Source organism: Taeniopygia guttata, chromosome 3, assembly GCF_048771995.1.
Source record: "Taeniopygia guttata chromosome 3, bTaeGut7.mat, whole genome shotgun sequence".
Classification (NCBI taxonomy): domain Eukaryota; kingdom Metazoa; phylum Chordata; class Aves; order Passeriformes; family Estrildidae; genus Taeniopygia; species Taeniopygia guttata.
Genome location: NC_133027.1, coordinates 105,227,677 through 105,250,259, shown reverse-complemented (window position 1 = coordinate 105,250,259; position 22,583 = coordinate 105,227,677). Strand labels below are relative to the sequence as shown.

Sequence of the window (22,583 nt, the reverse complement as noted above, 5' to 3'; positions counted from 1 at the left end):
AGGCGCCCTGCCGCTGGCTGCCCCGCCTGCAGCTCGGCCTGACCCCGGCCCCTCGCAGGCCTGGTGTCGGTGTCGGTGCCGGTGTCGGTGCCGGTGCCGGTGCCGGTACCGCCGCCGCGCATCCCCCGCCCGGCCGCTCCCACCGCGCTCCGCCGGTCCCCGCGCTCCGGCCCTGGCTCCGCGGAGCGCTTGTGCTGCACGCCCCGGAGTGCGATCTGTCACATTCCAGTGGAGAGCTAAATAACTCCCAGTGTTATTTATTGCGGAACAAGAGGAAAGAGAAAAACAAGGAAAACGAGCAGATTGCTCTCCCCCCACCCCTTTTAATCCCCAAGATTGTATTGTTTCTCCTGGAATATTTTCTCCGCGGCCGGTAAAATGCAGTTCACGGCTTTGCCTTGCTTTGCTTTGCCCTCGGCCGAGGATGACCTCCGCAGTCCCTCCGGGACAAGCAGCCGCGGCCGGAGCCCAGCGCCGCCGGGAGGAACTCGGCGGAGCCCCCGCGGCCGCCAGACCCGAGCCGAGCCCCGAGCCTGCGAGGTGCTGGGGTATAAACCCGGCCCGGTCTTGCTGTTACCAGGAGCGCGTGTTTTGTTGGTTTGGATTTTTTTTTTTTCCCTTTCTCCTTTGTCAGATACGGAAGGTGAATAATGAAATCCCTTCGCTAATAGTTTATGAGCCATGAGATTGGAAACGTGCGTGGATGGACCAGCGCGCCGGGCTGCGCGTCACTCGGGAGCTGCGGGGAGCGGGACTGATGCCGGGGTCGCCGCTCCGCCAGCGGAGCCGCACCGGGGCTGGGGGGGAGAGGGTGGACTGCCCGTGCGGCCGCTGCGTGTCCGCGCCCGGACACTGCCCCAGCGGGGCCGCGGGAGGGAGAGCGGCTGGGAGCGAGCGGGCTCGGGGGGCGCTGCCTCACCCCCGTGCGCTGCCTCACCCCCGTGCGCTGCCTCACCCCCGTGCGCTGCCTCACACGGGCTCCTGCGGGCGGCACAAAGGCAGCGTGAGCCCGGCCCGGCGCTGCCGGGGCTCCGCCGAGGGGCGACCGGGGGGCGACCTTTAGAACCAGTTTGGAGGGAGCTGGGGGCGCGGCTCTGGCGCGGATGCCGAAAACCCCTTGCCTCGGCGATCCTGCGGCAGGTCATGTACGCGGGGACGGGGCAGGAGCGGTGCCGGTGCCCCCCTGCCCTCCCGGTGGCACCCGCGCCTGTACGGGAGCGGACATTTCCCATCAAGCCCTTTGCCACGGGATGTCCGAGAGCATCGCTACCTCCCTGCCATAAAAACAAACCATTCATCAGCTCCGCTCGGTGTGTGCCATCGAGAGAAGTCGCCGCGGTGCGAACGGGCACCATCTGTCCTGCCATTCCGGGAGACGCAGATATATTTCTTTAGACAGGTCAGCAGTTCTTCCCGGCCAGCCCTGTCAGGCACCTGTCAGGGGAGAAAACCTCTTCATAGCTGCCGCGGTGGGATACTTATCAGCGGCAGCCCCTTTGCTGACAGGGCCCAGCCTTAAGCTTCCCGCAAATCAATGTCCTCGGGGGACAGGGCTGTCGTTGCCGGGGGACGCCGAACGTGCCGGTACCGCTCAGACCTCCGACAAAACACGGGAGGGAGGAGCCGGCCCCCAGGAGCCCGTGGGCTGCCCGAGGAAGGCCGAGGTGGGCTCTGGAGCAGGGGTTTTCCCCCGGGGCCCGAGCCGTCGGGCCAGCCCCGCTGCCCACCCGCGAAGGGCCGGGCGCCCGCAAGGACGATGTTCCCGCGGCGCCCACGCGTGCCCGAGGCTCCGCTGAGCCGGGCGGGACAGCGGTGTGGGGGGACCGCACCGCGGAACCCCCCCAGCCACGTGTGTGGAGGCGCTTTCTCTCGAGTGGGGCCATCGCTCCTCGGCTGACCCAAAGCCCCAGTCACACACTTCGTCCCTACCAAAGTACCGCCTTCTTCCCTCCTCCCCCCACCCCCCCAATAATTCCGACCTGTTTTCTTTCGGTTCTTCACTCGCTTTCAAAATGAGGGCACGTTCAGGGAAGCCTGCCTGCCCGCCTCCTGCACTTCCACACGGCATCGCGTAGACATCTTCCCCCCCACAACTCCCAAAAAAAGGAAAAAAATAAAATAAAAGCAGCAAACCAACAACAGGCACCACCACCAAAAGAAAAATCTCAAATATGCTGTGTGGTCCCAACTTGGAGTTAAAGTCGGTGCTAACACGGGGCAGTTCCTGTCCCTAGCTGGGAAGGCAGGGAGGAGGATGTAACGTATGGGTTGGTGGGGGGTGGCGGTGGGGGGAGGAATAAAAACAACCCCCAAAATAAACAAACAAACAAATCTCGCGCACTATCACAATAAAGTGAAATTCCTTTCTACACACCCACAACTTTAGCTCTGTCTGCTGCCTGGGGGGTTTTAATCTTGCAAAGAGAAAGGGGGGCTCCCTGCGCAAAATTACGCCTTCTCCTCTCATTTGTTAGCTGATTCCATCAAAAAGTTCGCTATTTATAGGCTACACACACGAACCTGGAGTAATACAAACCCTCCCGTGTTGTTGCCCTCGCAAAGTGGCCGGTCCTGCAGCATCAGATCGGGTTTGTGTGTGTGTGCGCGAGTGAGAGCGAGCCACGCAGAGAGCGCTGCCATCCGAAAGGGGAAAGAAGAGCTCAAGCTGAGAGACTTATTAATTGCTAAGAGCTGCTCTGCCACCAGCCATGTGAGTACCTAACAATGATCACCTTTTGCACAGATGGTCAGCGATCATGCACAGACACTTTCTGTCCTTTTCCTCCTCCCTCCCCTTTCTTATTTTTTATTCCCCTCCTGTATCTTTCCCACCCACTTTTCCTTTTTTTTTCTTTCTTTTTTTTTTTTTTTTTTTTTTCTTTTTAGTTTGAGTTTGCACGATTTATTCCTCATGAAGAGGAGGAATGAAACGTGGACAAACGCGGGGGAGAAAATGTGCCGGCGAAGAGGAAGGAAGGAAGGAAGGAGTGGTGAAGGGAGAGGAGGAGGAGGAGGGTTTGTTAAGCGATCGCCTTGTCCCCTGAGTCCGAGCCGGCTGGGAATTAGTAACAGCGAGATAGCGGAGGTTGTATCCCTCCCTCTTCCTCCGCTTTCCTTTTCCTGGAGCGCTCAGACCCCCTGACAATTATTACCCTGGTATCAACGCGGACAACGAGCTGTATTCATCAAACCTCATTTGGAGAAATGGAAAGGGAATTAAAAATAAATAAATAAAGAGAGAGAGAGAGAGCAAGAGATCACGCGGGGATAAGGGGGTTTGATCGCTCCGCGTACAGCAATGACAGTCCGTCAGCTCCCAGCCCGCTGCGCAGGCAGGTGGAAAGCGCCCGCAGAGCAGCCCAGTCCCGCGGGCTGAATGTGCCATTTTGGGGGGAGAGAGAAAGAGAGAGAGAGCCCCGTCCCCTCGCCCCCGCCGCCCCTTCCCCAGCGAAGGGGCAGTGAGGGGCACGGGGGGCGACAGGCAGCGCCTTCCCTCCCCTAGGCGAGGTCTCAGCGCTTTCCCGGCAGTGGCAGACCCGGCGTGGCACAGTGCGTGAATCCAAGCCCCACGCAGCAGGCAGGGCACGGCACGTGGGTCTGGGGAATTGCACAGTTGTTTTTTTTTCAGAGCGGGCAAAATATGCAATCTGTGCTGGGGAAGCTGGTAGGTTCTAGGAAAGGTAGGTGTCCTGGTTTGTGCAGGAATGCAGGGCTGGGAGATTCCGCGTGGAAAGGGGGTGGGTGTAGAGAGAGAAAGCGAATTTGTTTCCAGCGTGGAGAGTCGCTTTTCTAACCCGACACTCGAGCTGCAATCACACACTCTGAGGTTAGCGTAGCATTAAATTAACAGACAGGGTCGGGGTTATCCAGGGCATTATACCGCGTGCCCGGGATGTAACCTCTGCTCATTTATATACAAAGAAGAGGGAGAGACGGAGTTACATCAGGAAAGCCAAAGAGCACGGTGAGTATCGGTATTCGCTGCTCTCCCTCCTATTCCTGGGAACAAAGTTCAAAGGCGGCCGGTGCGGGTCTGGGGCTGGCTCCGCCGAAGCTCTCGCTCCCTTTGGAGGAGGCAGCGCAGCCGCCTTTGGAGCCAGGACCCCCAGCGCAGCCCCTCCGGGGCGAGCCCTCGCTGAGCAGCAAGGAGAACTTGCGGTATCTTGGTTAGAACTTTGCTACTTTATGTAGAGAGAAAAAAAAAAATTTTAAAAAAAATTGACTTGGATGCAACGCTATTTATAGGTGGCGGTAAAGGCTCCTTTTCAATAAGCAGCCGTGGAAAAGAAACGTCAGAAAACTGGCTGCTTTATTGATCCGAGGTGCTGGACGGTCACAGCCACGCCAGCCAGGCTGCACCTACAAAGTCGCGTCTCCTCTCGGGTTAGGCAGCGAGAAGGGGGATAGGGTGCAGGTTTTGCTGACCACTAGCTTGGACACGATTCAATTCCCAAGCACAGGTACAGGGCAAAAGAGTGTGAGATGGAAGACTTTTCGCTTTTCTTTCAGACACGCACACAATGCAGGGCACCCGCAGGGCTGAAAGTGGGCCAGGGCTACACTGTAGGTATCAGATCACACAAAGCAAAGGAAAGAAATCCAGTTAAAAATACATTAGTTGAAATCAGAAGACGAGCTTGATTATTTTTTTTTTCCTTTTAAACAAAGGTGCACGTTAGAACAAGCTGGGAGAACGCTTTGTGCCTGACGGTATCCCCCACGCCCACTGGAAATAAAGCAAGAGGCTTGCTCTTTCTTTGCATCTTTTAAACCTTGTTTTAATTAGAATTGCCAAAGTAGGACACTCCAGTGGAAGATGTTTTCAAGTATCCACCTACCTCTCTGCTGTAAGCAGAATTGCTGTCTGCTAAATTGCTTGAAACGCAAAATTCTGCCCCACCCCCAGCTTGGTTTGGCACCTACTCACTTTTTCCCCCCGAAATTGCAATCGTTTATGAAAGGTTACTCCATTGGGAAGAAAAGAGAAACCCCAAACACCCAGCAGTAATGAGATCAGTGGATTCCGAAAGCCTCGCTTTGCTCTGTACAAGAGGAAAGGCTTTGCACAGGGAGCGTCCCAAAAAAGTCATGCCCTTTTTTTTTTTTTTTTTTTTTTAAGTCGCAGATTGGGCGTATCCTTACTCTTCTCCTTTAATTTATTTGATTAAATCATAAGCAAAACAGACTCATCAGCTTCTCGTATTTCCTCAGCTGTAACCATACGCAAAACCTTTTATACGGAGACAAGTAATTGGCTTTAGTTAACTCAGGGCATAGGCTGCGCTCAAGTTTTCCTCCCGTTCCCAGGGCAGCGTTTCACGCAAACGCCTGTTCCAGCTCTGCCTCACGCTCCTCAGCCGCCAGCCTCAGGTTTTTAAGCTGTTTGTGCCATTCCCCACCATTCTCTCATTTCGCTCATGCGGGATGCTCACGGCAGAGGTTTGAGGGACGAGGGGGGCTCTTCCCCCTCAGGATTTGGGAGTGGCAGGACTGGTTCAGGGGGAGTTCAGCCCGGTTTGAACTCGGACCCGCTCCTGGACCGCGTCCCGCCTCGGTACCGGGCGCGCGGCTTGTTCCCGCTCCCGATGAAGGACCAGATGAATTTCACCTTCAAGAAAGAGAGGTTCTATTAGCTCATTTCTGTCTTAAATCAAAAAGAAAGAAAGGGGGAGGGGAGAAAGAAAAACCTCTTAAAGTTTCTCAGGTAAAGCTCGGCTTTCCTTTGGTCGTTACTCAAATGAAGAATCGCGTCAATTAACTCCAAATTGGAAATGCCTGCCCGAGAAGAATAATGATAATTCCCTGCCGTTCTCTAAGAGGTAGTTGCAGGATGGCACTTAGTGCGTGTGGTCCCTAATGACAGGATTGCTGCCCTGCCCGGGGTTTGGCTCTCCCTGGCCCGGGGGCTTCGCTCTGAGCTCGGGCAGCGACCCCGGGCACGGCTGTCCTGCCCAAACCTTCCCCCTCTTGCCTTGCTCCCTGCCCGCAGCCGCACGGGTTTTACACCTCCCACAGCCAGCACTGTATGACCACACCACGACAACAGATTTAATTACCCCCATCCCTCGATAAGAGGGCAGGGGCCTCTCAGCAACAGGTAACCGAGGGCACCTGCAGCTCTTCAAGGTTGTTTAACTGGGAACAGAGGAAGCAGGACAAGAGGGGTCGCTTTCGGTAAGAAGGGGTGTGAGAGAAGCGGACCATTAAAAAAGGGGTGCACAGCGATACTTTGGTGAAAGTTTTACGTTGCTGCGAAGGGAGCGGGACTGCCGCAGCGAAACGGGACGGCTGCTTCGCCTCGGCTTCTTCTTGCTCGCTGTCTTCAAGCTGCCCCCAAAAGCCCCTCAAGCCCTCCCACGGAGCGGTCCCGGCTCTGGGACCGCGGCTGTGAGGTGGACACGTGTTGCTCTCCTGGGGAACGGGTCTCCTCCGGCCCTGCGGGGGATGCTGCGGGGGATGCTGCGGGGGATGCTCGGCGCGGCCCTTGCTGGGACGGGGCTGTGCGGCCAGGAAGGCGCGGGGGTAGCGGGGCAGCGTCCCCTCGCTTATCTCAGCGCTGGGAGCACGGCAGGAGCGGGCGCTGCGCGGTCGGGCACCAGCCAGACCCCGAGCAAGCCCCGGTAGGGTCCGTGTGGGGGCTCGGAGCCCACAGCCAGCCCGGGGCGTCCCCGCTCAGCAGCCGCCGGGGTTTCGTGGCGGGCGGGCAGGGCTGACCCTGGGCGGCCGGAGGGGAGAGTCTCCGGCCTGACCCGAAAGCGGAGAGCTCCCCCTCCCCTCCCCTTCCTACCCCTCCCCAGCTCTTTGTTCTTTGCCCCTTTGTTCTTCTTCTCGAAGTTTCCAGGGGAGTTGCTGGTGCGGAGCGAAGTTGCCGAAAGCTGAGGAATTACATTTAGTGGGTGTCTGAGCAAGGAAAGAGGATGGGGTCCCTTCCCAGGGCTAAGAGCTATTCCCCAAATCCCGCCGCGTTGTCTGCTTGCGCAAGGGGTCGGTGCGGGGTGCTGGAGCCGGGCCGTGCTCGCAGTGATGCCGAGGCAGAAGAGGCTCCTGCGGTCACAGCACCAAGGGACCGGACACCCCCTTCGCCATTTAAACGCATATTGGGGAACTGATGTCCTCTCTGGTGTGAAAGGGAGGAAAATAATAGTAATTGGTGAACATGTGGTAATGAGATGAGGCAGTAGGTAACAGAGATGAAGGTTTTCTGAATGTTAGATTTTAGGGCACACATATTGGTTTGAGATGCACAATATTAGGATGGCTTTGTCTCCATCACTTTCTTTTGCTGTTTTTCGTGTTTGTTTGCTAGGGCTTTGGTAAAGTGCTGTCAGGAGTTAAAAAAGTTGGGGCTTAATTTCAAAGCAGATGGACTGTCTTCATAGAGCAGCATCATAGCTTAAAAGACAGGTTTAGTGTGGTTAATGGGAGATCGCAGCATGATTAGTAGTGACAATAATACTAAAACTTCCTTGGAAAAGGAAAACTCCTTTATTTGGTACAATGTGGAGCAGTCTTATCCCCTCTTTACTAATCATTATTAAATATTAGAAAACTACAAGCTTATTTTGCTTGGCACTTGGAAGAAATTCCAAATAACTTCACAAATATCTGTTATGACAGGGTTCTTACCTCTCCTCCCGATACATGAAAGTAGGAAAACACTTTATTTGGGTGAGTTAGTTATTAGGAAAGCTGATGTGAGAAAGGAAGTTTTGATATGGTGCACTGGAGTAGGTCACAGCAGGTTACAGACAGAGCCAGGTCAGCATCCTCAACTCCAGCAGGCTTCCCTAACTGTGCTGCCGTGCTCCCACCTTTATATCTGAGGATATCATGGATGATTGTAGCACTTCAGCATTTGCTGAAAAGCTGCATGAATCTAATTCTTGTCATCATGAGAATCCACAAATATTTCCTGGTTTTACATAGGTAGAGATCCTATAAAATTATTTAAGAAAATATTATATTTGCAGCATAAAAGTGCCACAAATGTTTATTATGATGTGCTATATTTCCAGAATTTGTAAAACTTTTTTACTAGTGTTCAACAAAGTTGAGAAATGAAGTGAGATAAGATTTGGGTTGTCTAAGCAAATGTTCCAGACTGGGATTTTTTAAATGCAAATATACTTATAGGGATCAGCCCCTCCTTTTGGCAGAGGTTAAACCTATTTTTCCAATGAAATGAGGTTTGATTTGAGGTGATGGGAGGCTTTGTTTTTTGTGATGTTGAGGGCATACAATTTGCAAAATTTGGGAATTTGCAACTGTAAAACACAGCTTTAGCTATTTTAAGGCGGCAACTCAAACACAGAAAATGTCCATGAAAACTTTGACCTTTATTATTTAGGACTGTGATTCAGAGTTGAATGTAATAACTGGCCACTAGCAAATTAGAGAAAGATAGAGATATTTCATCAGATACTTTGGTGGTAGCTCGATTTTCTATCTGTGTCTCCACACACAAGTCTTCTGGCTTATTGCTTAAATCCAGAGGCCAGCAGCATTGCTTACTGTTCTGTTTATATCCCAGTGCTCATAATGTGGTGTTGCAATATTCAGGTAAAAATGTTCAGTGCCATTTAGAACAAGGAATCTGCCTTGAGCTATGCTGTAATCAGTAATAGCCAACATTACTGAGAGCAACAGCTCCTGCAAACGTCTTACTGCCACAAGTTAACCCAAGTACCACTGGAATTGTGCTCAAAACTAAATAAAAGCAGACGGATGAGAAAGAAAATAAAAACCCAATTGGAAAAATGGAATTTAGAGAATGCTCTGTGTGATCAACAAAGGCTGCTTCGGTCTCAGTAATGATGACAATTAGAGGGACAAGTGATGTTAGTGGGTGCTCGTTCAAACAGAGGGCTTCTGCAGCATGGGAAAAATTACTTTCTGATTCAAAGCATTCGCTAAATAAAGGGTGGTTGCATTTTTTCATGTTAATTAGTCTTTTCACCTGTGCTTTTTGCTGATGCAGGTAGATTTCCTTTCAGCAGATGAGAAATGTATATACATTTAAAAAAATCAAAACAAACCAGACAACCCCCTACTATTTCCCTTGGAAATTCTGCCATCGAATACAAGTTACTAAATATTGCACAGGATTTTAGAAGGCAAATCTAAATATATAGCTTGAGATTTTGTCATCTTGGTTTTTGGAGCAGAGGACAAAACTTCTCTTTTGTAGCAATTTGTTAAACTACTGAGTTTAAAGGAGATGTAAGGCAGGACCTTTTACCTCTGCTTTTTTATCACCTTTGTCTGTCAAGAAATACTTACAGAAAATGAGGGCAAAATTGCCACTGTTTATGGCTTTACTTTCCTTGCATTTGTTAATATATCTAGGGTAATTCCAAACAGCATCAGTGCAGAGAAATATGGCATAAAATCAGAATAAGGAGGAGATTAAAAATGAGCACTCTCTGCTTTGCAATGGATACTTCTGGGCATAGGTGTGAATGAATACTGATTCATTTATACAGTTCTTAAATGGAAAAGCCTCAAGTTTACAACAAAGGTAAACAGCATGTCGTGCTGCATTTAGCAGATGTTGGCTTGCTAAGAAAATCGAGAGAATGGTCCCCTTGACATCCCTGCAGAGAATTACATGTTGCTAGAAAGGAAAGAAGAGCACATAACTGTAAGAATTTTGTTGAGAATAGAGCATTGGCAACTTTAATATTGTATTTATTTTCTATTATTTGCTTATCCCAGCCTTAACAGAACTATTTTTTTTTCTTGTAAATGCCAATCTTTAATTCTGTCAGTATATACCTAATAAAATAAGATTAGCCTATAGGATAATGCAAATCTCGGGCTTTCAAATGTTACAAATGCCTTATATGCTTACTATATGTGTAAAATGACCACTGACCATAGTAAATAGTAGTTCATTTTGGCTAAGATTCAGTTGCTGAATAGATAGCATTTAGATTTTCTCTTTTTTCTTACTGCTATGTCAGGTATGGAGAAAGCTGGATCTCATTTCGTCATACAGGATGTATGTACATCAGTACAATTAGGATGTTGACTGAACATTTGCGGAAAATGCTGTAGATAATGGCGTGTTTCCATCTAAGTATTCCAACTGTTTCAAAGTTTCTCATTTTTAACAGACTAGTAATAATAAACTTAGAAACTACTTCCCCACTTTTATATTCTGTCACAAAAGACTTCTTATTCAAAGCACAAAACCAAATATTTCTCCATATTTTCTTAGTGACTCATGACCCTGAAGTACAGCACTAGCAAAATACAGACAATCCCTTCCCTCAAAGTACTTGCAAGAATTGCATGTTATTGCCCATGTGTGGGATTTGGAAAATACATCAGTAACGTGTAAGTGGCTCTGGCTCTAAACACAGAGGCAGAAAAGATGATAGTGTCAGTTCATTCTAAGTAACTGATTAAGATAAAGGCTCTGGTCTGTTTTCATTGCAGTTAACACTGAAACTCTTTTGACTTTGAACAGCTTCCTCTTACTGTTTGGGTTGTGGAAATGCTGAGAAATCCCAGCCATCAGTTTGGTTTTCTTGTGCAGGAATACACAGAACTGGCATCATCGTCTTTGTTAAAAGCTGTAGTTCCAGGCCTTAATTTCTTCAAATATTTCTACTTAATATTTTCATATTTTTCATCATGCAGTGGGAAGTTTGCCCTCCTCCCTCTCTCCCAAAACAGTTATCATGCCCGTGAGTGGCATCTTTGGTGTTTTGCATTTAACTATTTCAAACCTTCATTCAAATACAGCATTAACAATGATTTTTTTTTCATTCATATCAAACAAAATTCTTACATTGATGCCAGTCTTGGGAAGCTGCCAATGAACTGTTGCTGCTAAGTTTAACATCCATTTATGACGGCTGTTAAAATGGATGAGGAACTTGCACATTTTCTTCCAGTTAGGAGAATTTTCAAGTAGAACTGAGCTATGTAATTCCATGCAGATGCTTGTCACTCAATGCTTTCTGAATAAATTAAATCACTATTTAATATATTTTTTACTTTATTCTTTCATATTTTTGTATTCACACAAGAAGAGCAAGATATCTGCAATAGGCTTACAATATATAATTTTAAATAGTTCTTTAAGTGAGGAATTAAAATAGCACAGATCTCTGAACTATAAATAAGATTTTTTTTTTCTCTTTCTAACTTGAATTTTCTCGGAATAATTTTCTTCCCTCCTCCCTCCATATTCATCTTGCCTACTAGAAAAATGTTGGAAGTAGTATGCATTTTAGTAGGATAATACAGGGTAGTGACTCCTCCTTTTTCAAAAGACTCTTGGACTTCTTCATAACACGTCTTTGTAGAAATTGTTGAATACTTTTAGGCTGACTGAATCTTTTACATATGTCAGAAAAAATACTGTAATCCAGTGATGGTTTCCAGTGGCACCTGGAAAGATTTTGCAGCTGCACACATACATGAACTGCTATTGATATCAGGTGCTACTGGGGTGGGTGGTGTATTCAGGTGAAGAAAAAAAAAAAAAGGAACATTTCTAAATTCAGTGATACCAACTTCTCTTAAACACTGAATAGAGAAATTTGTCCTTTTGTTTTTCCTTTTCAAATCTGTAATCACATCTTGCAGTGGAGTAAGTGTGATAGATAAATGTAGATATCTATGACAGATAAAGATGTGTGTGTGTGTCTGTGTGTGTATCACATTACAGCCAAGGAAAAATTTACTCAAGGGGACAAATTTGCTTTAAAGGAAGTGACACATAAAAGAGGAACTTTATGCATCCAGCATTATCTGTCTTGGTAGAAGAAAGAAAATACTGAAAATGTAGCATCTAACCTTCCTTAAGCATAACTGCATTTATGTGAAAAATGATTACTTGTAGTAAACCCATGTAAGTGAGAGTGACTATAATGACTGGATTATACCTCAGTGCCTTTACTGATTACCTGGCAAATGTTTTTTCATCAATATTTCAAAACAAAAATTGTTTAAGAGGGAAAACACAATAAATTTGACCATAGAATGCCAGGGTCTGAAGTTTTTTTTTGATAGTTTGTTAGGTAGAAAACAGCATTCATAGGGAAATACTCAAAGTCGGGGGAAACAATAGCTGAGGGACTGTGTTGGGACTGGCATAGATCTTTCCTGAACTAACAGAATGCAGAAGAAATTATTTGTCACTGGAGTTCTGGGATCTTTCCAATCACATTGAAGCTAATCTTCTCTCTGAGGCTGGCATCACATCCACTGAAATTCCTGAGATTCATGTTCCACAGTCTGGGACTTCTGTAATCGTTACTAATTTTTGAGTGGCTTATTTTGATATTAATAGTTTTAAATGGTTAGATAGAAAAGATGTGGTAAACCTGTGATGGATTCTAACACTTGACATTTAGAAGCTGAACTTGTTCTGTTCATTCAAAGGGCACCAAAGACATAATCCTGACTTTCATATAAGGGAACTGAGGCACAGAGAGAGAAATGACTCTCAGAAGCCCAAGTTCCCAATGATATGTTGGTGATCATTTTAGGAATACAGAGCAGGTTGTATATACCTTCTACACACACACTGTAGCCTCATAAAGTGTGCTCATTTCACGGTGCCTTCACAAACTCCTAAAACCTTGTTGCAACGATTTCCTCTAGAGCTTTGTGATAGTGGCTTTCATTTAGTGGCAACCCTCCATTCATCAAATGTCTATAAAGCTTGTACCTTGTGGTCACCTGTAAGAAGATTGAAAGACTTGTTAATCTTTCCAGTACCCAAAGAACTTCTTGGCTATTAATTCCTGTATTTCTAAGTGCAAGATCAGAATTATGTGAAATCAGAAAGAATTATTCTTGCATAGCACTTCTTGGACTGAGGGCTGGGGGACAAAAACTAGCATCCCATTTTGTACATGCTCACAGCAGCATAAAAGCTGAGGCAGAAAACCTGAGCTGCAGTGGAAATTAGTGAAGGGCCATTTCTATTGGACTTGTACCTAAATAATTGTCCTGAGAAGTGGCAACTAATGCTGGAATAGAGGAAACTGTTTCTGGATGTTAACTCTGAATGGTCTTGGTAACTTAGACAGAAATGTGATGCCCCATCTGCACAGGTAGAAATGTGAAGCAGCAGTCTCATAACAACTGAACATTACTACACCAATCTCTCAAAAATCATCATTCATACAAAAGAGTTAAAAAGAAAAAAGAAATTGGTTCGTGCAAAACCAGGTCTCCTAACATATATCTGGCTGTAGTAAGTAAGGTTAGGAATGTTAGGAATATGTTTTTACACTAACAGCCATTAAAATGATTGAGCATAGCCATGCTTTTCCTTTCTCTGTAGTCTTAACCGAGCACCCATGTCCCAGGGGTTCAGAGCAGGGGCACATGGACTTAGCTGTGTGTGCAAGGCTGGTAAGTGTAACACAGATTCTTGGGAAGGCTCAGTAAGGACTTGGAAGGGGGTTTTGTGAGCTAGTGCCTCTACTTCTCAGCAGAAATCCAATGGCAAAACATTATGGTGGGGTTTCTAAATGAGTGAAATTGTTCCAGAGCAGTGAACTGTACCATAGTATCCAGTAGTACAGTGCAAAAATTTGATCTAAGTAAAATCACCTTTGCAGAAATGAGTGAGTTAAAGGAAATAATGGACACAGCTAAACTCTGGGTACAGTATATAAAAAAAAGTGTTAGGAAAAAGTGGTTTGCTATCAGTCAGTAATGTCAGTCTCCCTAATGCTTCTTTTAGTTCTCCTGTAACTGAATGATGTTTTATGTACATCGTGAAGCGTGCTGGTGGACACAGTAACATACTCAATACTAGGCTGAACATTTTCTGCCCAATAAGAAGCATGTTTGGCCATCTCATGGGAGAGGGTAAATGGGGACACAGATTTTTGCAAGGGAAGCAGTTCCCCAATGTTACCTTCTCCGTGCCCTCCCCTGCAGAATCCCATTCAGAGGATGAGTTCCAGCTTGGCAGCCTGGCTTGTAAGTCCTGCCACACCTGGCTGGGTACCAGGTCCCTCCTCCCCTGCCTGTTTTTTGCTGTGCAAAAAGGCAGTGCCAGGTGGCTATGGCTGTCCTCTTTTCTTCTTTTTTGTTTTTTTGGCTGGAGCTGCCATCTGACCAGAGGGGTAACATTGGGAAGGCTGATCCCTTCCATGACCTGTTTGGGGCTATATTGCATAGCCCAAAATTGAAAAGACAGTCCTCTGTAGTGAGTCTCGTGCTTTTGGTGAAAATGCTTGACACTCTATCATCCAACTACAGAGCAGATTAAATGACTGGCACTATTTTGAGGCATCTTTTATTTTCTATTTTGCCATCTACAATTAGATACATAAAGATTCTGGGACTACCCGTTATATTCCTTTCTGAATCTTCTAAGACAAAACAAGACCAAAATTACCCCTTCTTTATTAAAGGCATTAAAAAAAAAACACCCTGACAACCACAACCCCAAAACCTATTGGATTATGTATTTTTATAGAAATTGATAAATTGGTACATATCGTCTTAGGTATGACAAAATTCCTAAAGCTTTTTAAGCTTCATGTTTGTAAGCCATTAACAAACCATGATTCAGTAATTCAGTGGAAATAGCATAGCTAAAAAGGAAATAACCTGCCTCCTTGGCAGAATTATTGTTACCCTGTGTGTAGGAAAAGCCTTCATAGCTGGCTGCCTTTGCTGTAATCACTGGTGTACTTTTTTTTCCAGGATATCCCATTGTTTGCCACTCTCCTTCCTCAATCATTTTTGTAGTGCTTTTGGATGGAGGAACTTTTTCCGGTTAAATGTTTTGTGCAGCACCTAACAAATTTACCATTCCACCCTGGATAATGCTACTGTGCTGTATACACCTAATGAGAACACATCTCTGGTAGGTAAATCTGGTGCAGTTACCCTGTTTTTGGTAGCTATTGCTCTGCTGTGGCTCTTGGTTGGGTTTGACAGCAGCAGGTCTCTTGCTCTCCCTTTTGAGAGAAGGCAAGAGAGAAGGACCCTCCTATTTTGGGAGTTATTTCTGCCAAAAGCTGAGACCTGTAATCCTGCTAACATCAGAAGGAGAGGAGACCATGCAGCTCTTGGCAGCAGCAAGCCCCACTAATTTCTGCACTGCCCAGAAATTAACTTCAAGAGTCTCAAAATTGTCATTAAAATTCAATTGTTTCCCTCCACATTTAAACATCCGCCCATAGAAAAACACCTATTGTGTAACTTCTCTCCCTCTCCCTGGAGGATGGGAAGGTTGCAGCCCTAATGGTGGCTGAAAAGACAGAGGCAAGAAAATGAGCTTACCTCGCTGCCCTAAAGTTAAGCAGTAATCCAAATGGCACCAACATTGAAATACCTAATAATTTGGATGTAGAATTCCATTGCTAAAGATTTCACATTGGTTCTGCTTCTGTCCTGGTTATATAAATAGCTACAACTTTATTTTTTATTTTCTTTTTTTTTTTTCTCCTCTATAATGTGACCAAAATGCCATGGAAAAATGCAACTTCTCACTTTTTTAATTTGAAATTGACAATTGGGTTCAGAGCTAATATAAACTGGTATGACTGCACTGGCCTTTCACTGGCTGCATATCTTGTTTCTAGTCTGTGGCTCTGACCAGGTAATTACCAAATAAGACTTCACCATACCATAACATTCACATAGAGTAATGGAATTCAGGGGTCTGACTGAGGTTAGGCAGTTAAATATAAGAAAATGCCTTGGCCTGCAGAATAAGATCTTTTCACTTTTCTCATCATCTTCCATTATGAACAACTGGATTAAAACTGGTGTTCTCTCCTTCCCATCAGCCTCTTGGCCATCTGCTGAGGCCTGCTGGTGTAAGAGGAAGAATGAGTTCAGTATCACATTTCACTTAGGGGTCTAGAAATGAGCATCCTTAATGCACACCAAATGAGCTAAATTACAGGGGAGTGTTTCCAGCAGGCATTCCAGGGCTGTGAATACAGCCTGGGAACCCATGGGCCAGCACACTTTGTCATCGTGGCTGATGCTTAGAGAGGTCTCCCTACATGCTTCTGTGTACCATTTTCTGCTTGTATCTATCCCATCTTTGCAAACACAGCTCTTTGTGTGTGCCTGGGGATGTACTGACGCATTCTGAAAAGTCAGGACACTCACCAAACTTTTTAAGCTGGATAATGTTAATGGGCTTCAAGCAGGGTCTAGATGGAGCTGAGGTCCTTCTATCCAAAATTATTAAAGACCCAATATTGACCTATCCATCTTTTAACTTTACATGCCAGGTGAAGTTGTGCAACCTCAGGGAAAATAATTCATACAGTGTTGGGGTTCCATAATGGAGTGTCTGGGGTGCTTTCTTCACTACTGCAATAGTATCAGTTCCTCTGTCATTATATAAAACAGAGCACTTGCAGAATTCAAGTTCAAGGATGAAGGGTTTTGTGTTTGCTCTTCTTCCAGTTTATAAACTATTCTATGCATAGGCTGCTTGCACTCTCCTTTTGAAGATGTACCATCAGCATTTAAGGTTATTCAGGCAAGAGAAGGGAAGCAGCAGAGAGCATGACTGTAGCCTCCTGTGAAAACATTGAATTATGTGGGGTAATCCTGGATTTCTGGCTTCCAGGACTCCTTTAGCACTTACACATTAAGAATAAAATACATTAATGGGCTTTTGAGAATTCCTGAGATATGACCTTAATCATAGATAGCGCCTATCTGCCATTAAACATAATATCTTCTTGACAGCCACCTCCTGCAACCTTCGGCATTGAGGTCTGTTTGGAAAGGCAAGAAGCATTCTGGAAATCTTGTAGTGAGGACCTGCAGCCCCAGGAATGGGGCCCATCCCGTACTTTCCCCAGTGTGCTGCCTGTCCCTTGCACGGCTGCTGAAGTGCAGACTGTTAATCGCTTGTTGGTTTAATATTTGTGCAGTGTGTCAAAGGGGAAAGGGCTTAAATTCTGTTTGCATTTTAAATAACTGTCTTGGCAGTTGCACAATCCATAGTGTTTATGTTTTTATGGAATGTACCATTTGTGACTGTTGTTTTAAGAAGTGCAGATATTAAACATGGCCAAGCAGGTTCTACAGTGGGTCTGGCCTGCACTGGCTGTCAAGGGCATTTGGAGAGGTGCCACTTAACACTGCGCAGTTTGCCTGCCATGGATTGGCATATTATAGCTTGGTGATGGGAGTTTGGCAACTTTTATCTCTATCAAGCAAGCCAGATTCTCATCCCTTTATTTAGAGCTAGTTCAAATTCCTCTGATACTAGACTCAACTCTTCTAAGAAGCCAGATGGGAGAGACTAAGAGGTGAGCTTATTCTGAGCAAACTTGGATCTCACATTAGTTGAGGGCTCCACCCTGAATCCTGATCTCTGATAAATTAACTTTTTAATGTTTCATTACTGCTAGAGCACAAGCCAAATGTCTACGCAGATATTTATGTTCCAACAGACAAATGCAAGCTCATTTTTTTCTTCTAAGTATGTTATGTTTTACAGACATGAGTAACTCATGTGGGATCTTTCCCACAGAGTAAAACCAATGTAAATTCACATGACTCAGGGATTTGTTTCAATGCTCATGTATAAGCTCTCATTAGAAATGATTATGCTTGAAGATCAAAAGAAAGTACACTCACTTGTATTAATGTTTAATGAATAATTCACATTGTTAGAACAAAAAACAAAACAGTCGGTGGTTGTTACGACAAATATCAAACATTGGCACTACTAACCAACTCCCACAGAGGATCCTTCATTGCCTGGCATTGGCTGCGCGCTGAGATTTCCTCTTGCGTGTGCTGTGCCAATCGTCTTGGGATTTAGGACATCTTCCTCTCTGGATGAGTAGTGCCCCTGTAATGACAGGAGTGGGGGAGTGCCAGGATACCCCAGCACTGCAGGTGGATCCAATGCTCAGAGACCTCTCAGTGGAAGCAGAGTGTACAATAACCCAATCCATTTTTTTTATTCAAGTAGGATTTCAGATCAGGCATGCTCTTATAAAACTCTCATTGCCTTCAATCTGAGTTTAATACCAGGCTTAGTATTTGAGCCTTAATATCAAGACCCATGGTCAAAGTCATTCAGCACCACAGAATTTAAGTACTTGATTTCTTGTTTATGTTTCTCCACATTTACCTTCTTCAGTTAATTCTTATTTTGTTACCAGAGTAATTATTCTTACTTAAATAAACAGGCTTGGCATGAGGGAGTTATAGGTGAAATCCAGTCTCTATATCCCTAACCAAGACAAGCACAGGAGGGCAAAGCCATGCCGATAATCACAAAATGTGAATCCTTGCCTGTTACACAGAGTAGCTGGGACTACCTTATCTGTGTAAGGGAAGACTCCAGGTTACCCTCTGCAATGTGTGACACATTGTGGTCTTTGGCACAAAGCAGAAGTTGGATTATTTTCATCTTCATAGCTTTTAATGGCTTTTCCTATGTCAATGTTTAAAGGATCAGCAATTTGTATCATTTGGCTTTTATATTTATGCTTCTTTCAAAAAATTGGCTTATTTACTACCTGAGTTTACATAATTTCTACCGCATCTAGTTTTTGTTTGGTTCCATTCACCCCCTCCCCTCCGCCTCCTTTGACAAAAACCAACAAACAGTCTTAAGTTTAACATTTAGAAGACTTCATTCACATTAGAGAGTCACCTCTCTTCCAGGGATGTCTGTGGCATGGAATGACACTGAATGACATTTGACAAACTTTGTGCTTGGCACAAAGTCACAAAACATCTTGTATGTTCTCATTATCAGTTCACTTTCCTGTATGCCAGTGGTGCAATACACCTGATTCAGAGCAGAGGCAGAGAGGCTGCCTGTGGTTCATGGAGGTTCTCCCTGATTTAGACCTCTGTAAAGAAATGATAAATTAGTTCTCTATTCTTAAGGTGCCTCCTGAAGGCCCTCTTGTTCTGCCAACCCTTCTGTGTGAGTCTGTGAGGTTCCTCATTCAGGAACTAATATTGCTGAGTCAGACTGGGTGCTATTGCTATGAATGGAATGCAGTCAAAGGGATCATGGGTGTCTCAGAGGGCAGAGCAAAGCTTTGGGGTTTGTTTACCTTTTGTTTGGAACAACCCACTCAAAATATTTACGCTTGAGAAGCCGGTACTTCTTCCAGTAAAGAACCTTTTTTCCTCTTTAGGGCAGTTGAGAAGGTATTTAGAGTATACACTGCTTAAATTGTTTATTTTTAGTGGAGTGCACGTGGCATTGCTATCTTGAGACTGATCATAATACATTTCTGTTGTGGGGATTTCACAGAGGAAGAAAAACCTGTAATGAATTAAATATGCTTCATAAGAAAAGAAGTAGGTCAAATGTTGGGCTAAATTAACCTCATGTTATACAAAATGACTAAATTCTCTTGTTTTCACCTGTGGGACTCTGGACTTGCCTACACACCAAGTTATTTCAAGACTCTTATTAGGTACACTGCAGTAATTATGTTCGACTAAACCCATGTGTAGACAACTCTTATGCCAGTGTAAGAATTCAGTTTCTTGAATTACCTTAATCCACTTTGAAAGTGGATTAAGTGAAACCAGGAAACAACTCGGTCATTCCAGAATGCATAAACTATCTGAACACAGTTCTGCTTTACATTCACATCCGACCTTATTCCAGTATAATTTTCCTGGGCTGAGAGGTTCTTAGGATATATCTACATAGCAAATTAATATGTGATTACAAACACACCAACCCTTCCTTTACTCTCACTGGCATGAGTAGCAGCTGTAATGAAAGATGGTAGCACAGACTCCAGTACAGCCCATTAACTGGAGCATATGTATGCAGCTGGTTGTGAATGGGCTCTGCTGAAATCCACCTCAGCACACCCTCAACTCTCATCCCTCAGACTGACACAGGGGCTGGGAATACCTCTCTGCATCTCAGGTGTGTATGCACACCAAAAACTGCATGTGTGATAGGACTGCACAGCAGAGCTGAATGGGAACCAGGTGAATTTCATTTCAGTGGTTAATCACACTGGAGAATTAGCATGGATCGCACATTTTTAATATACACACCTCTGAAAACCAAATAAAGCGTCAGCTGTGTGACTGCAGAAGCCAAATTAAATGTGCTGTAGACAAGCACAACTCAGATGATTTCACTGGGGCTGGATTTGGCTCCATAGTTGAGATCTTGCTTATTTGGCTGATACTTGTTTTGTTACCTATTTGCTCATTTATTTTAATGAAATTAATGTGTTTAAATGTTCCTTTAAGTGCATTCCAAAAATAGCAATTGGATTAACTCATGCACTTTTAGAAGTGTGACAATTCACAATGAAAAATCTCTGTTAGCTGAGGTATGGTGTAATTTTAAGTAGCATCTTGGGTAGCTATGCCATACCCTTCATCCTTTCAAACAAATTCCTTACATCAATCAAAACGGTCTCACTTAAAAATGAATGGCGAAATACAGACAACAATCAAGCTGTACACACCGCTGTTCAAGTCTACCAAAATCATATATCAGTAATGTACTCTGCTGAGACAGTAAAGACAGGTAAGAATTTAGACTAAAAGCAGTTCAAAATTATTCCAGAACAGAAACTTGTAGCAAACTTGTCTTTCTAGCTAAGCCAGAAAGCCTCCTGAGTAGCTTGGGTTTAAAAAGAAAAAAAAACCACAACCCAGTGCTTTCAATTTCAGGCTTCTGAAAATGACGCTTGGGCTGTATGACATTCCAAGAATTATTTCTTTCTTCCCCAACTCTTTTCCCAGCTGCAATGCATGATCTCACCATAGCTGCTCTGAGGGCACTGAGTCCAGCAACAGAAAAGGTGTACACTAACTTCTCCCTGACTTTATCGCCTTATAAAAACTGGAATTGCAAAACCTGAGTAGTAACAATATTAAGCAAAAGCAATTTTCCCTTTTAGTGTATTTAAATGAGGAAAAGTATTAATGAAAAGTGTTAATGAAAGTATTAATGCTAATATTAAGGCTGAACAGCGGCAGTTGCAAAAAAAAAAAAAAAGTCAGTTTCAGCCCTGCTACATGCATCCTTTCACAGACTCCGCTGTGCTAGTTACCTGTGCACTGGCGATGTTGTAACTTGTTATTATAATAGGCGGTGAGAAAAGCAACACAGAAGAGGGAAACTTGTCTCAGGGCTCTGCTGGGACGCTCTGCGGTCACAGAGTAGGTGGTGTGGTGCTGCAGCAGTTTGGGATGCAATGTGTGGGTAACAACTGGATTCTAGATGAGAAGGCACTTAAGCTGCCATGGATAGCTTAAGCGAGGCCTAGTTCTGGGAATACTTTTGCAGGCGAGTTAAGTCTCCCACGTGAAAATGCCCTCGGAATTTAGTGGGAGCGTTGATGGAGATGTGCAGGACCCGGCTTTGCAAAGCACACGAGCCCGGGGCAGCGGCCGCGTGTGGCTGCTGCCATGGCCGGGCACGGCGCTGCCAGCCCGCCCGGCGCTCAGGGCGGCCCCGGGGCTGCCGCAGGCCGCGGCTCGCCCTGCTCTAACGCAAACCCTCCGGCTCTCGGGAGCACTGCTCTGCTGCCCCAGCGGTGCGCAGCGAAGGCTCCGGCTCCCATCCCCGAGCCGCGCCAGGCTCTGCGCCAGCCCTTGGCTCTCCTCGGCGGCCATTGCGCGGCCGGGTGCCCCGGCGCGGCCCGGGCTGCCCGGCCGCAGCCCCCCCGGCCATCCCGGCGGGGCCGCGGGGCGCTGTGCGCCGGGGGCTCCCCCGCCTTCCCCTGCAGAGCCTTGCAGGGGACGGGCGGGCGCGGCGCCGGGCCTGCACGGCAGCAGCGGTGCGGCATCCTCGCTCCTCGCCCGGCCTCCTCTGGCATTCCGGGCGCTTTTATTTTTTTTTTTTAATTTACTGATTCAGTGTGTGCGGTGCCCGTTTCCCCGCCCCCGCCGGCCGCTCGGCACATGGCCTGCTGGCAGCCGTGTGTCCCCGCGTCCCCTGGGCGAGCTGTCCCGTCCGCCGCCCGCATCCTAGGCAGCCGGCACCTTCCCTATCCCCATCCCCCCTTTTCGGCAGTCGCCTTTTTTTTGGTGCTGTTGTTCTTGTTGGTTTGGGTGGGTTGGTTTTTTTTTTTTTTTCCGTGGTTTTGTTTGTGTTTTTTCCAGGTGGGACGTGGCGGTGACCGGCGAGGCTCGCCCGGCACTGAATGTCACCCTGAAGGTAAAATGAAAGACACGGAGATGAACGCATGCCTGCGCCCCGCGCCGCCGCTCCCCCGCGCCCGCCGGCGAGCGGCCGCCACCATCGCGGGGCGGCAGCCCCCGCCGCGCCCCGGATTTCCTGTCCTGGCTTTTCGTTACTGCGCCTTAAAAAAACCGAAAAATTAAAAAAAAAAAAAAATCCGCATGCGAAAGAAACGTGCACGTACCCGGTAACGAGCCCAGGAAAAACCCGGCCGCTTCCCCCTGCTCCTGCCAAGTTATCATTGGGAACACAGGCAGGCGCCGTGACGTCCCGGGTCAGGCCGAGTGCGGACCGGCGCTACCAAGGCGGCAGGGAGGCGCGGGGACGCTGCCGGGGCCGGGGCCGCGGGGCCGGGGCCGCCGCCGCCCGCCCGCCGCCGCTCTCCGCCCGCCGGGCCGCGCCCGCCGCCGCCGCTGCCCCCCGCGCC

The 22,583-nt window shown here is 46.6% G+C and overlaps 2 protein-coding genes and 1 long non-coding RNA gene across 9 annotated transcripts in view; 1 reads left to right on the top strand and 2 right to left on the bottom strand.

Moving 5' to 3' along the window:
• Positions 1-241: 241 nt before the first annotated feature.
• On the bottom strand, positions 242-2,647 carry LOC116808118 (uncharacterized). Of its 4 annotated transcripts, XM_072927580.1 has the most exons (3): positions 1,980-2,620; positions 1,292-1,434; positions 242-1,207 (listed from the first exon to the last, which is right to left on the bottom strand). In XM_072927580.1, the coding sequence occupies exons 2-3, from the start codon at positions 1,365-1,367 to the stop codon at positions 729-731; spliced, it is 555 nt and encodes a 184-aa protein (XP_072783681.1). In that variant the 5' UTR covers positions 1,368-1,434; positions 1,980-2,620; the 3' UTR covers positions 242-728. The 4 variants fall into 4 exon arrangements, with proteins under 4 accessions (XP_072783681.1, XP_072783679.1, XP_072783680.1 ...); XM_072927578.1 differs by having other exon boundaries at positions 242-1,434; positions 2,521-2,647; XM_072927579.1 differs by having other exon boundaries at positions 242-1,434; positions 2,537-2,637.
• Positions 2,648-2,692: 45 nt separating this feature from the next.
• The window catches only part of ESRRG (estrogen related receptor gamma), a 391,934-nt gene continuing 372,043 nt past the window's right edge, over positions 2,693-22,583 (top strand). Inside the window, exon 1 of one of the 2 annotated variants that reach the window (XM_072927564.1) lies at positions 2,693-2,710. In XM_072927564.1, coding sequence (XP_072783665.1) covers positions 2,709-2,710 — 2 coding nt within the window. In that variant the 5' untranslated portion in view covers positions 2,693-2,708. Of the gene's footprint in view, positions 2,711-21,990; positions 22,133-22,583 lie in introns of those variants that run through there. The other variant, XM_072927572.1, reaches the window with a different exon arrangement.
• Positions 4,642-21,998, bottom strand: LOC115494523 (uncharacterized). 3 transcript variants are annotated; one of them, XR_012055322.1, is made up of 6 exons: positions 21,024-21,998; positions 19,041-19,255; positions 17,695-17,815; positions 12,528-12,696; positions 5,688-9,613; positions 4,642-5,608 (listed from the first exon to the last, which is right to left on the bottom strand). It is a non-coding gene; the product is annotated as an uncharacterized lncRNA (long non-coding RNA). The 3 variants fall into 3 exon arrangements; XR_012055320.1 differs by lacking the exons at positions 4,642-5,608; positions 5,688-9,613 and having other exon boundaries at positions 10,988-12,696; positions 21,024-21,947; XR_012055321.1 differs by lacking the exons at positions 4,642-5,608; positions 5,688-9,613; positions 19,041-19,255 and having other exon boundaries at positions 10,988-12,696; positions 21,024-21,921.

What these genes read in the sequence shown, in the direction of transcription:
- LOC116808118 (XM_072927578.1), bottom strand. Translation starts at nt 1,367, where the DNA reads ATGGCAGGACAGATGGTGCCCGTTCGCACCGCGGCGACTTCTCTCGAT.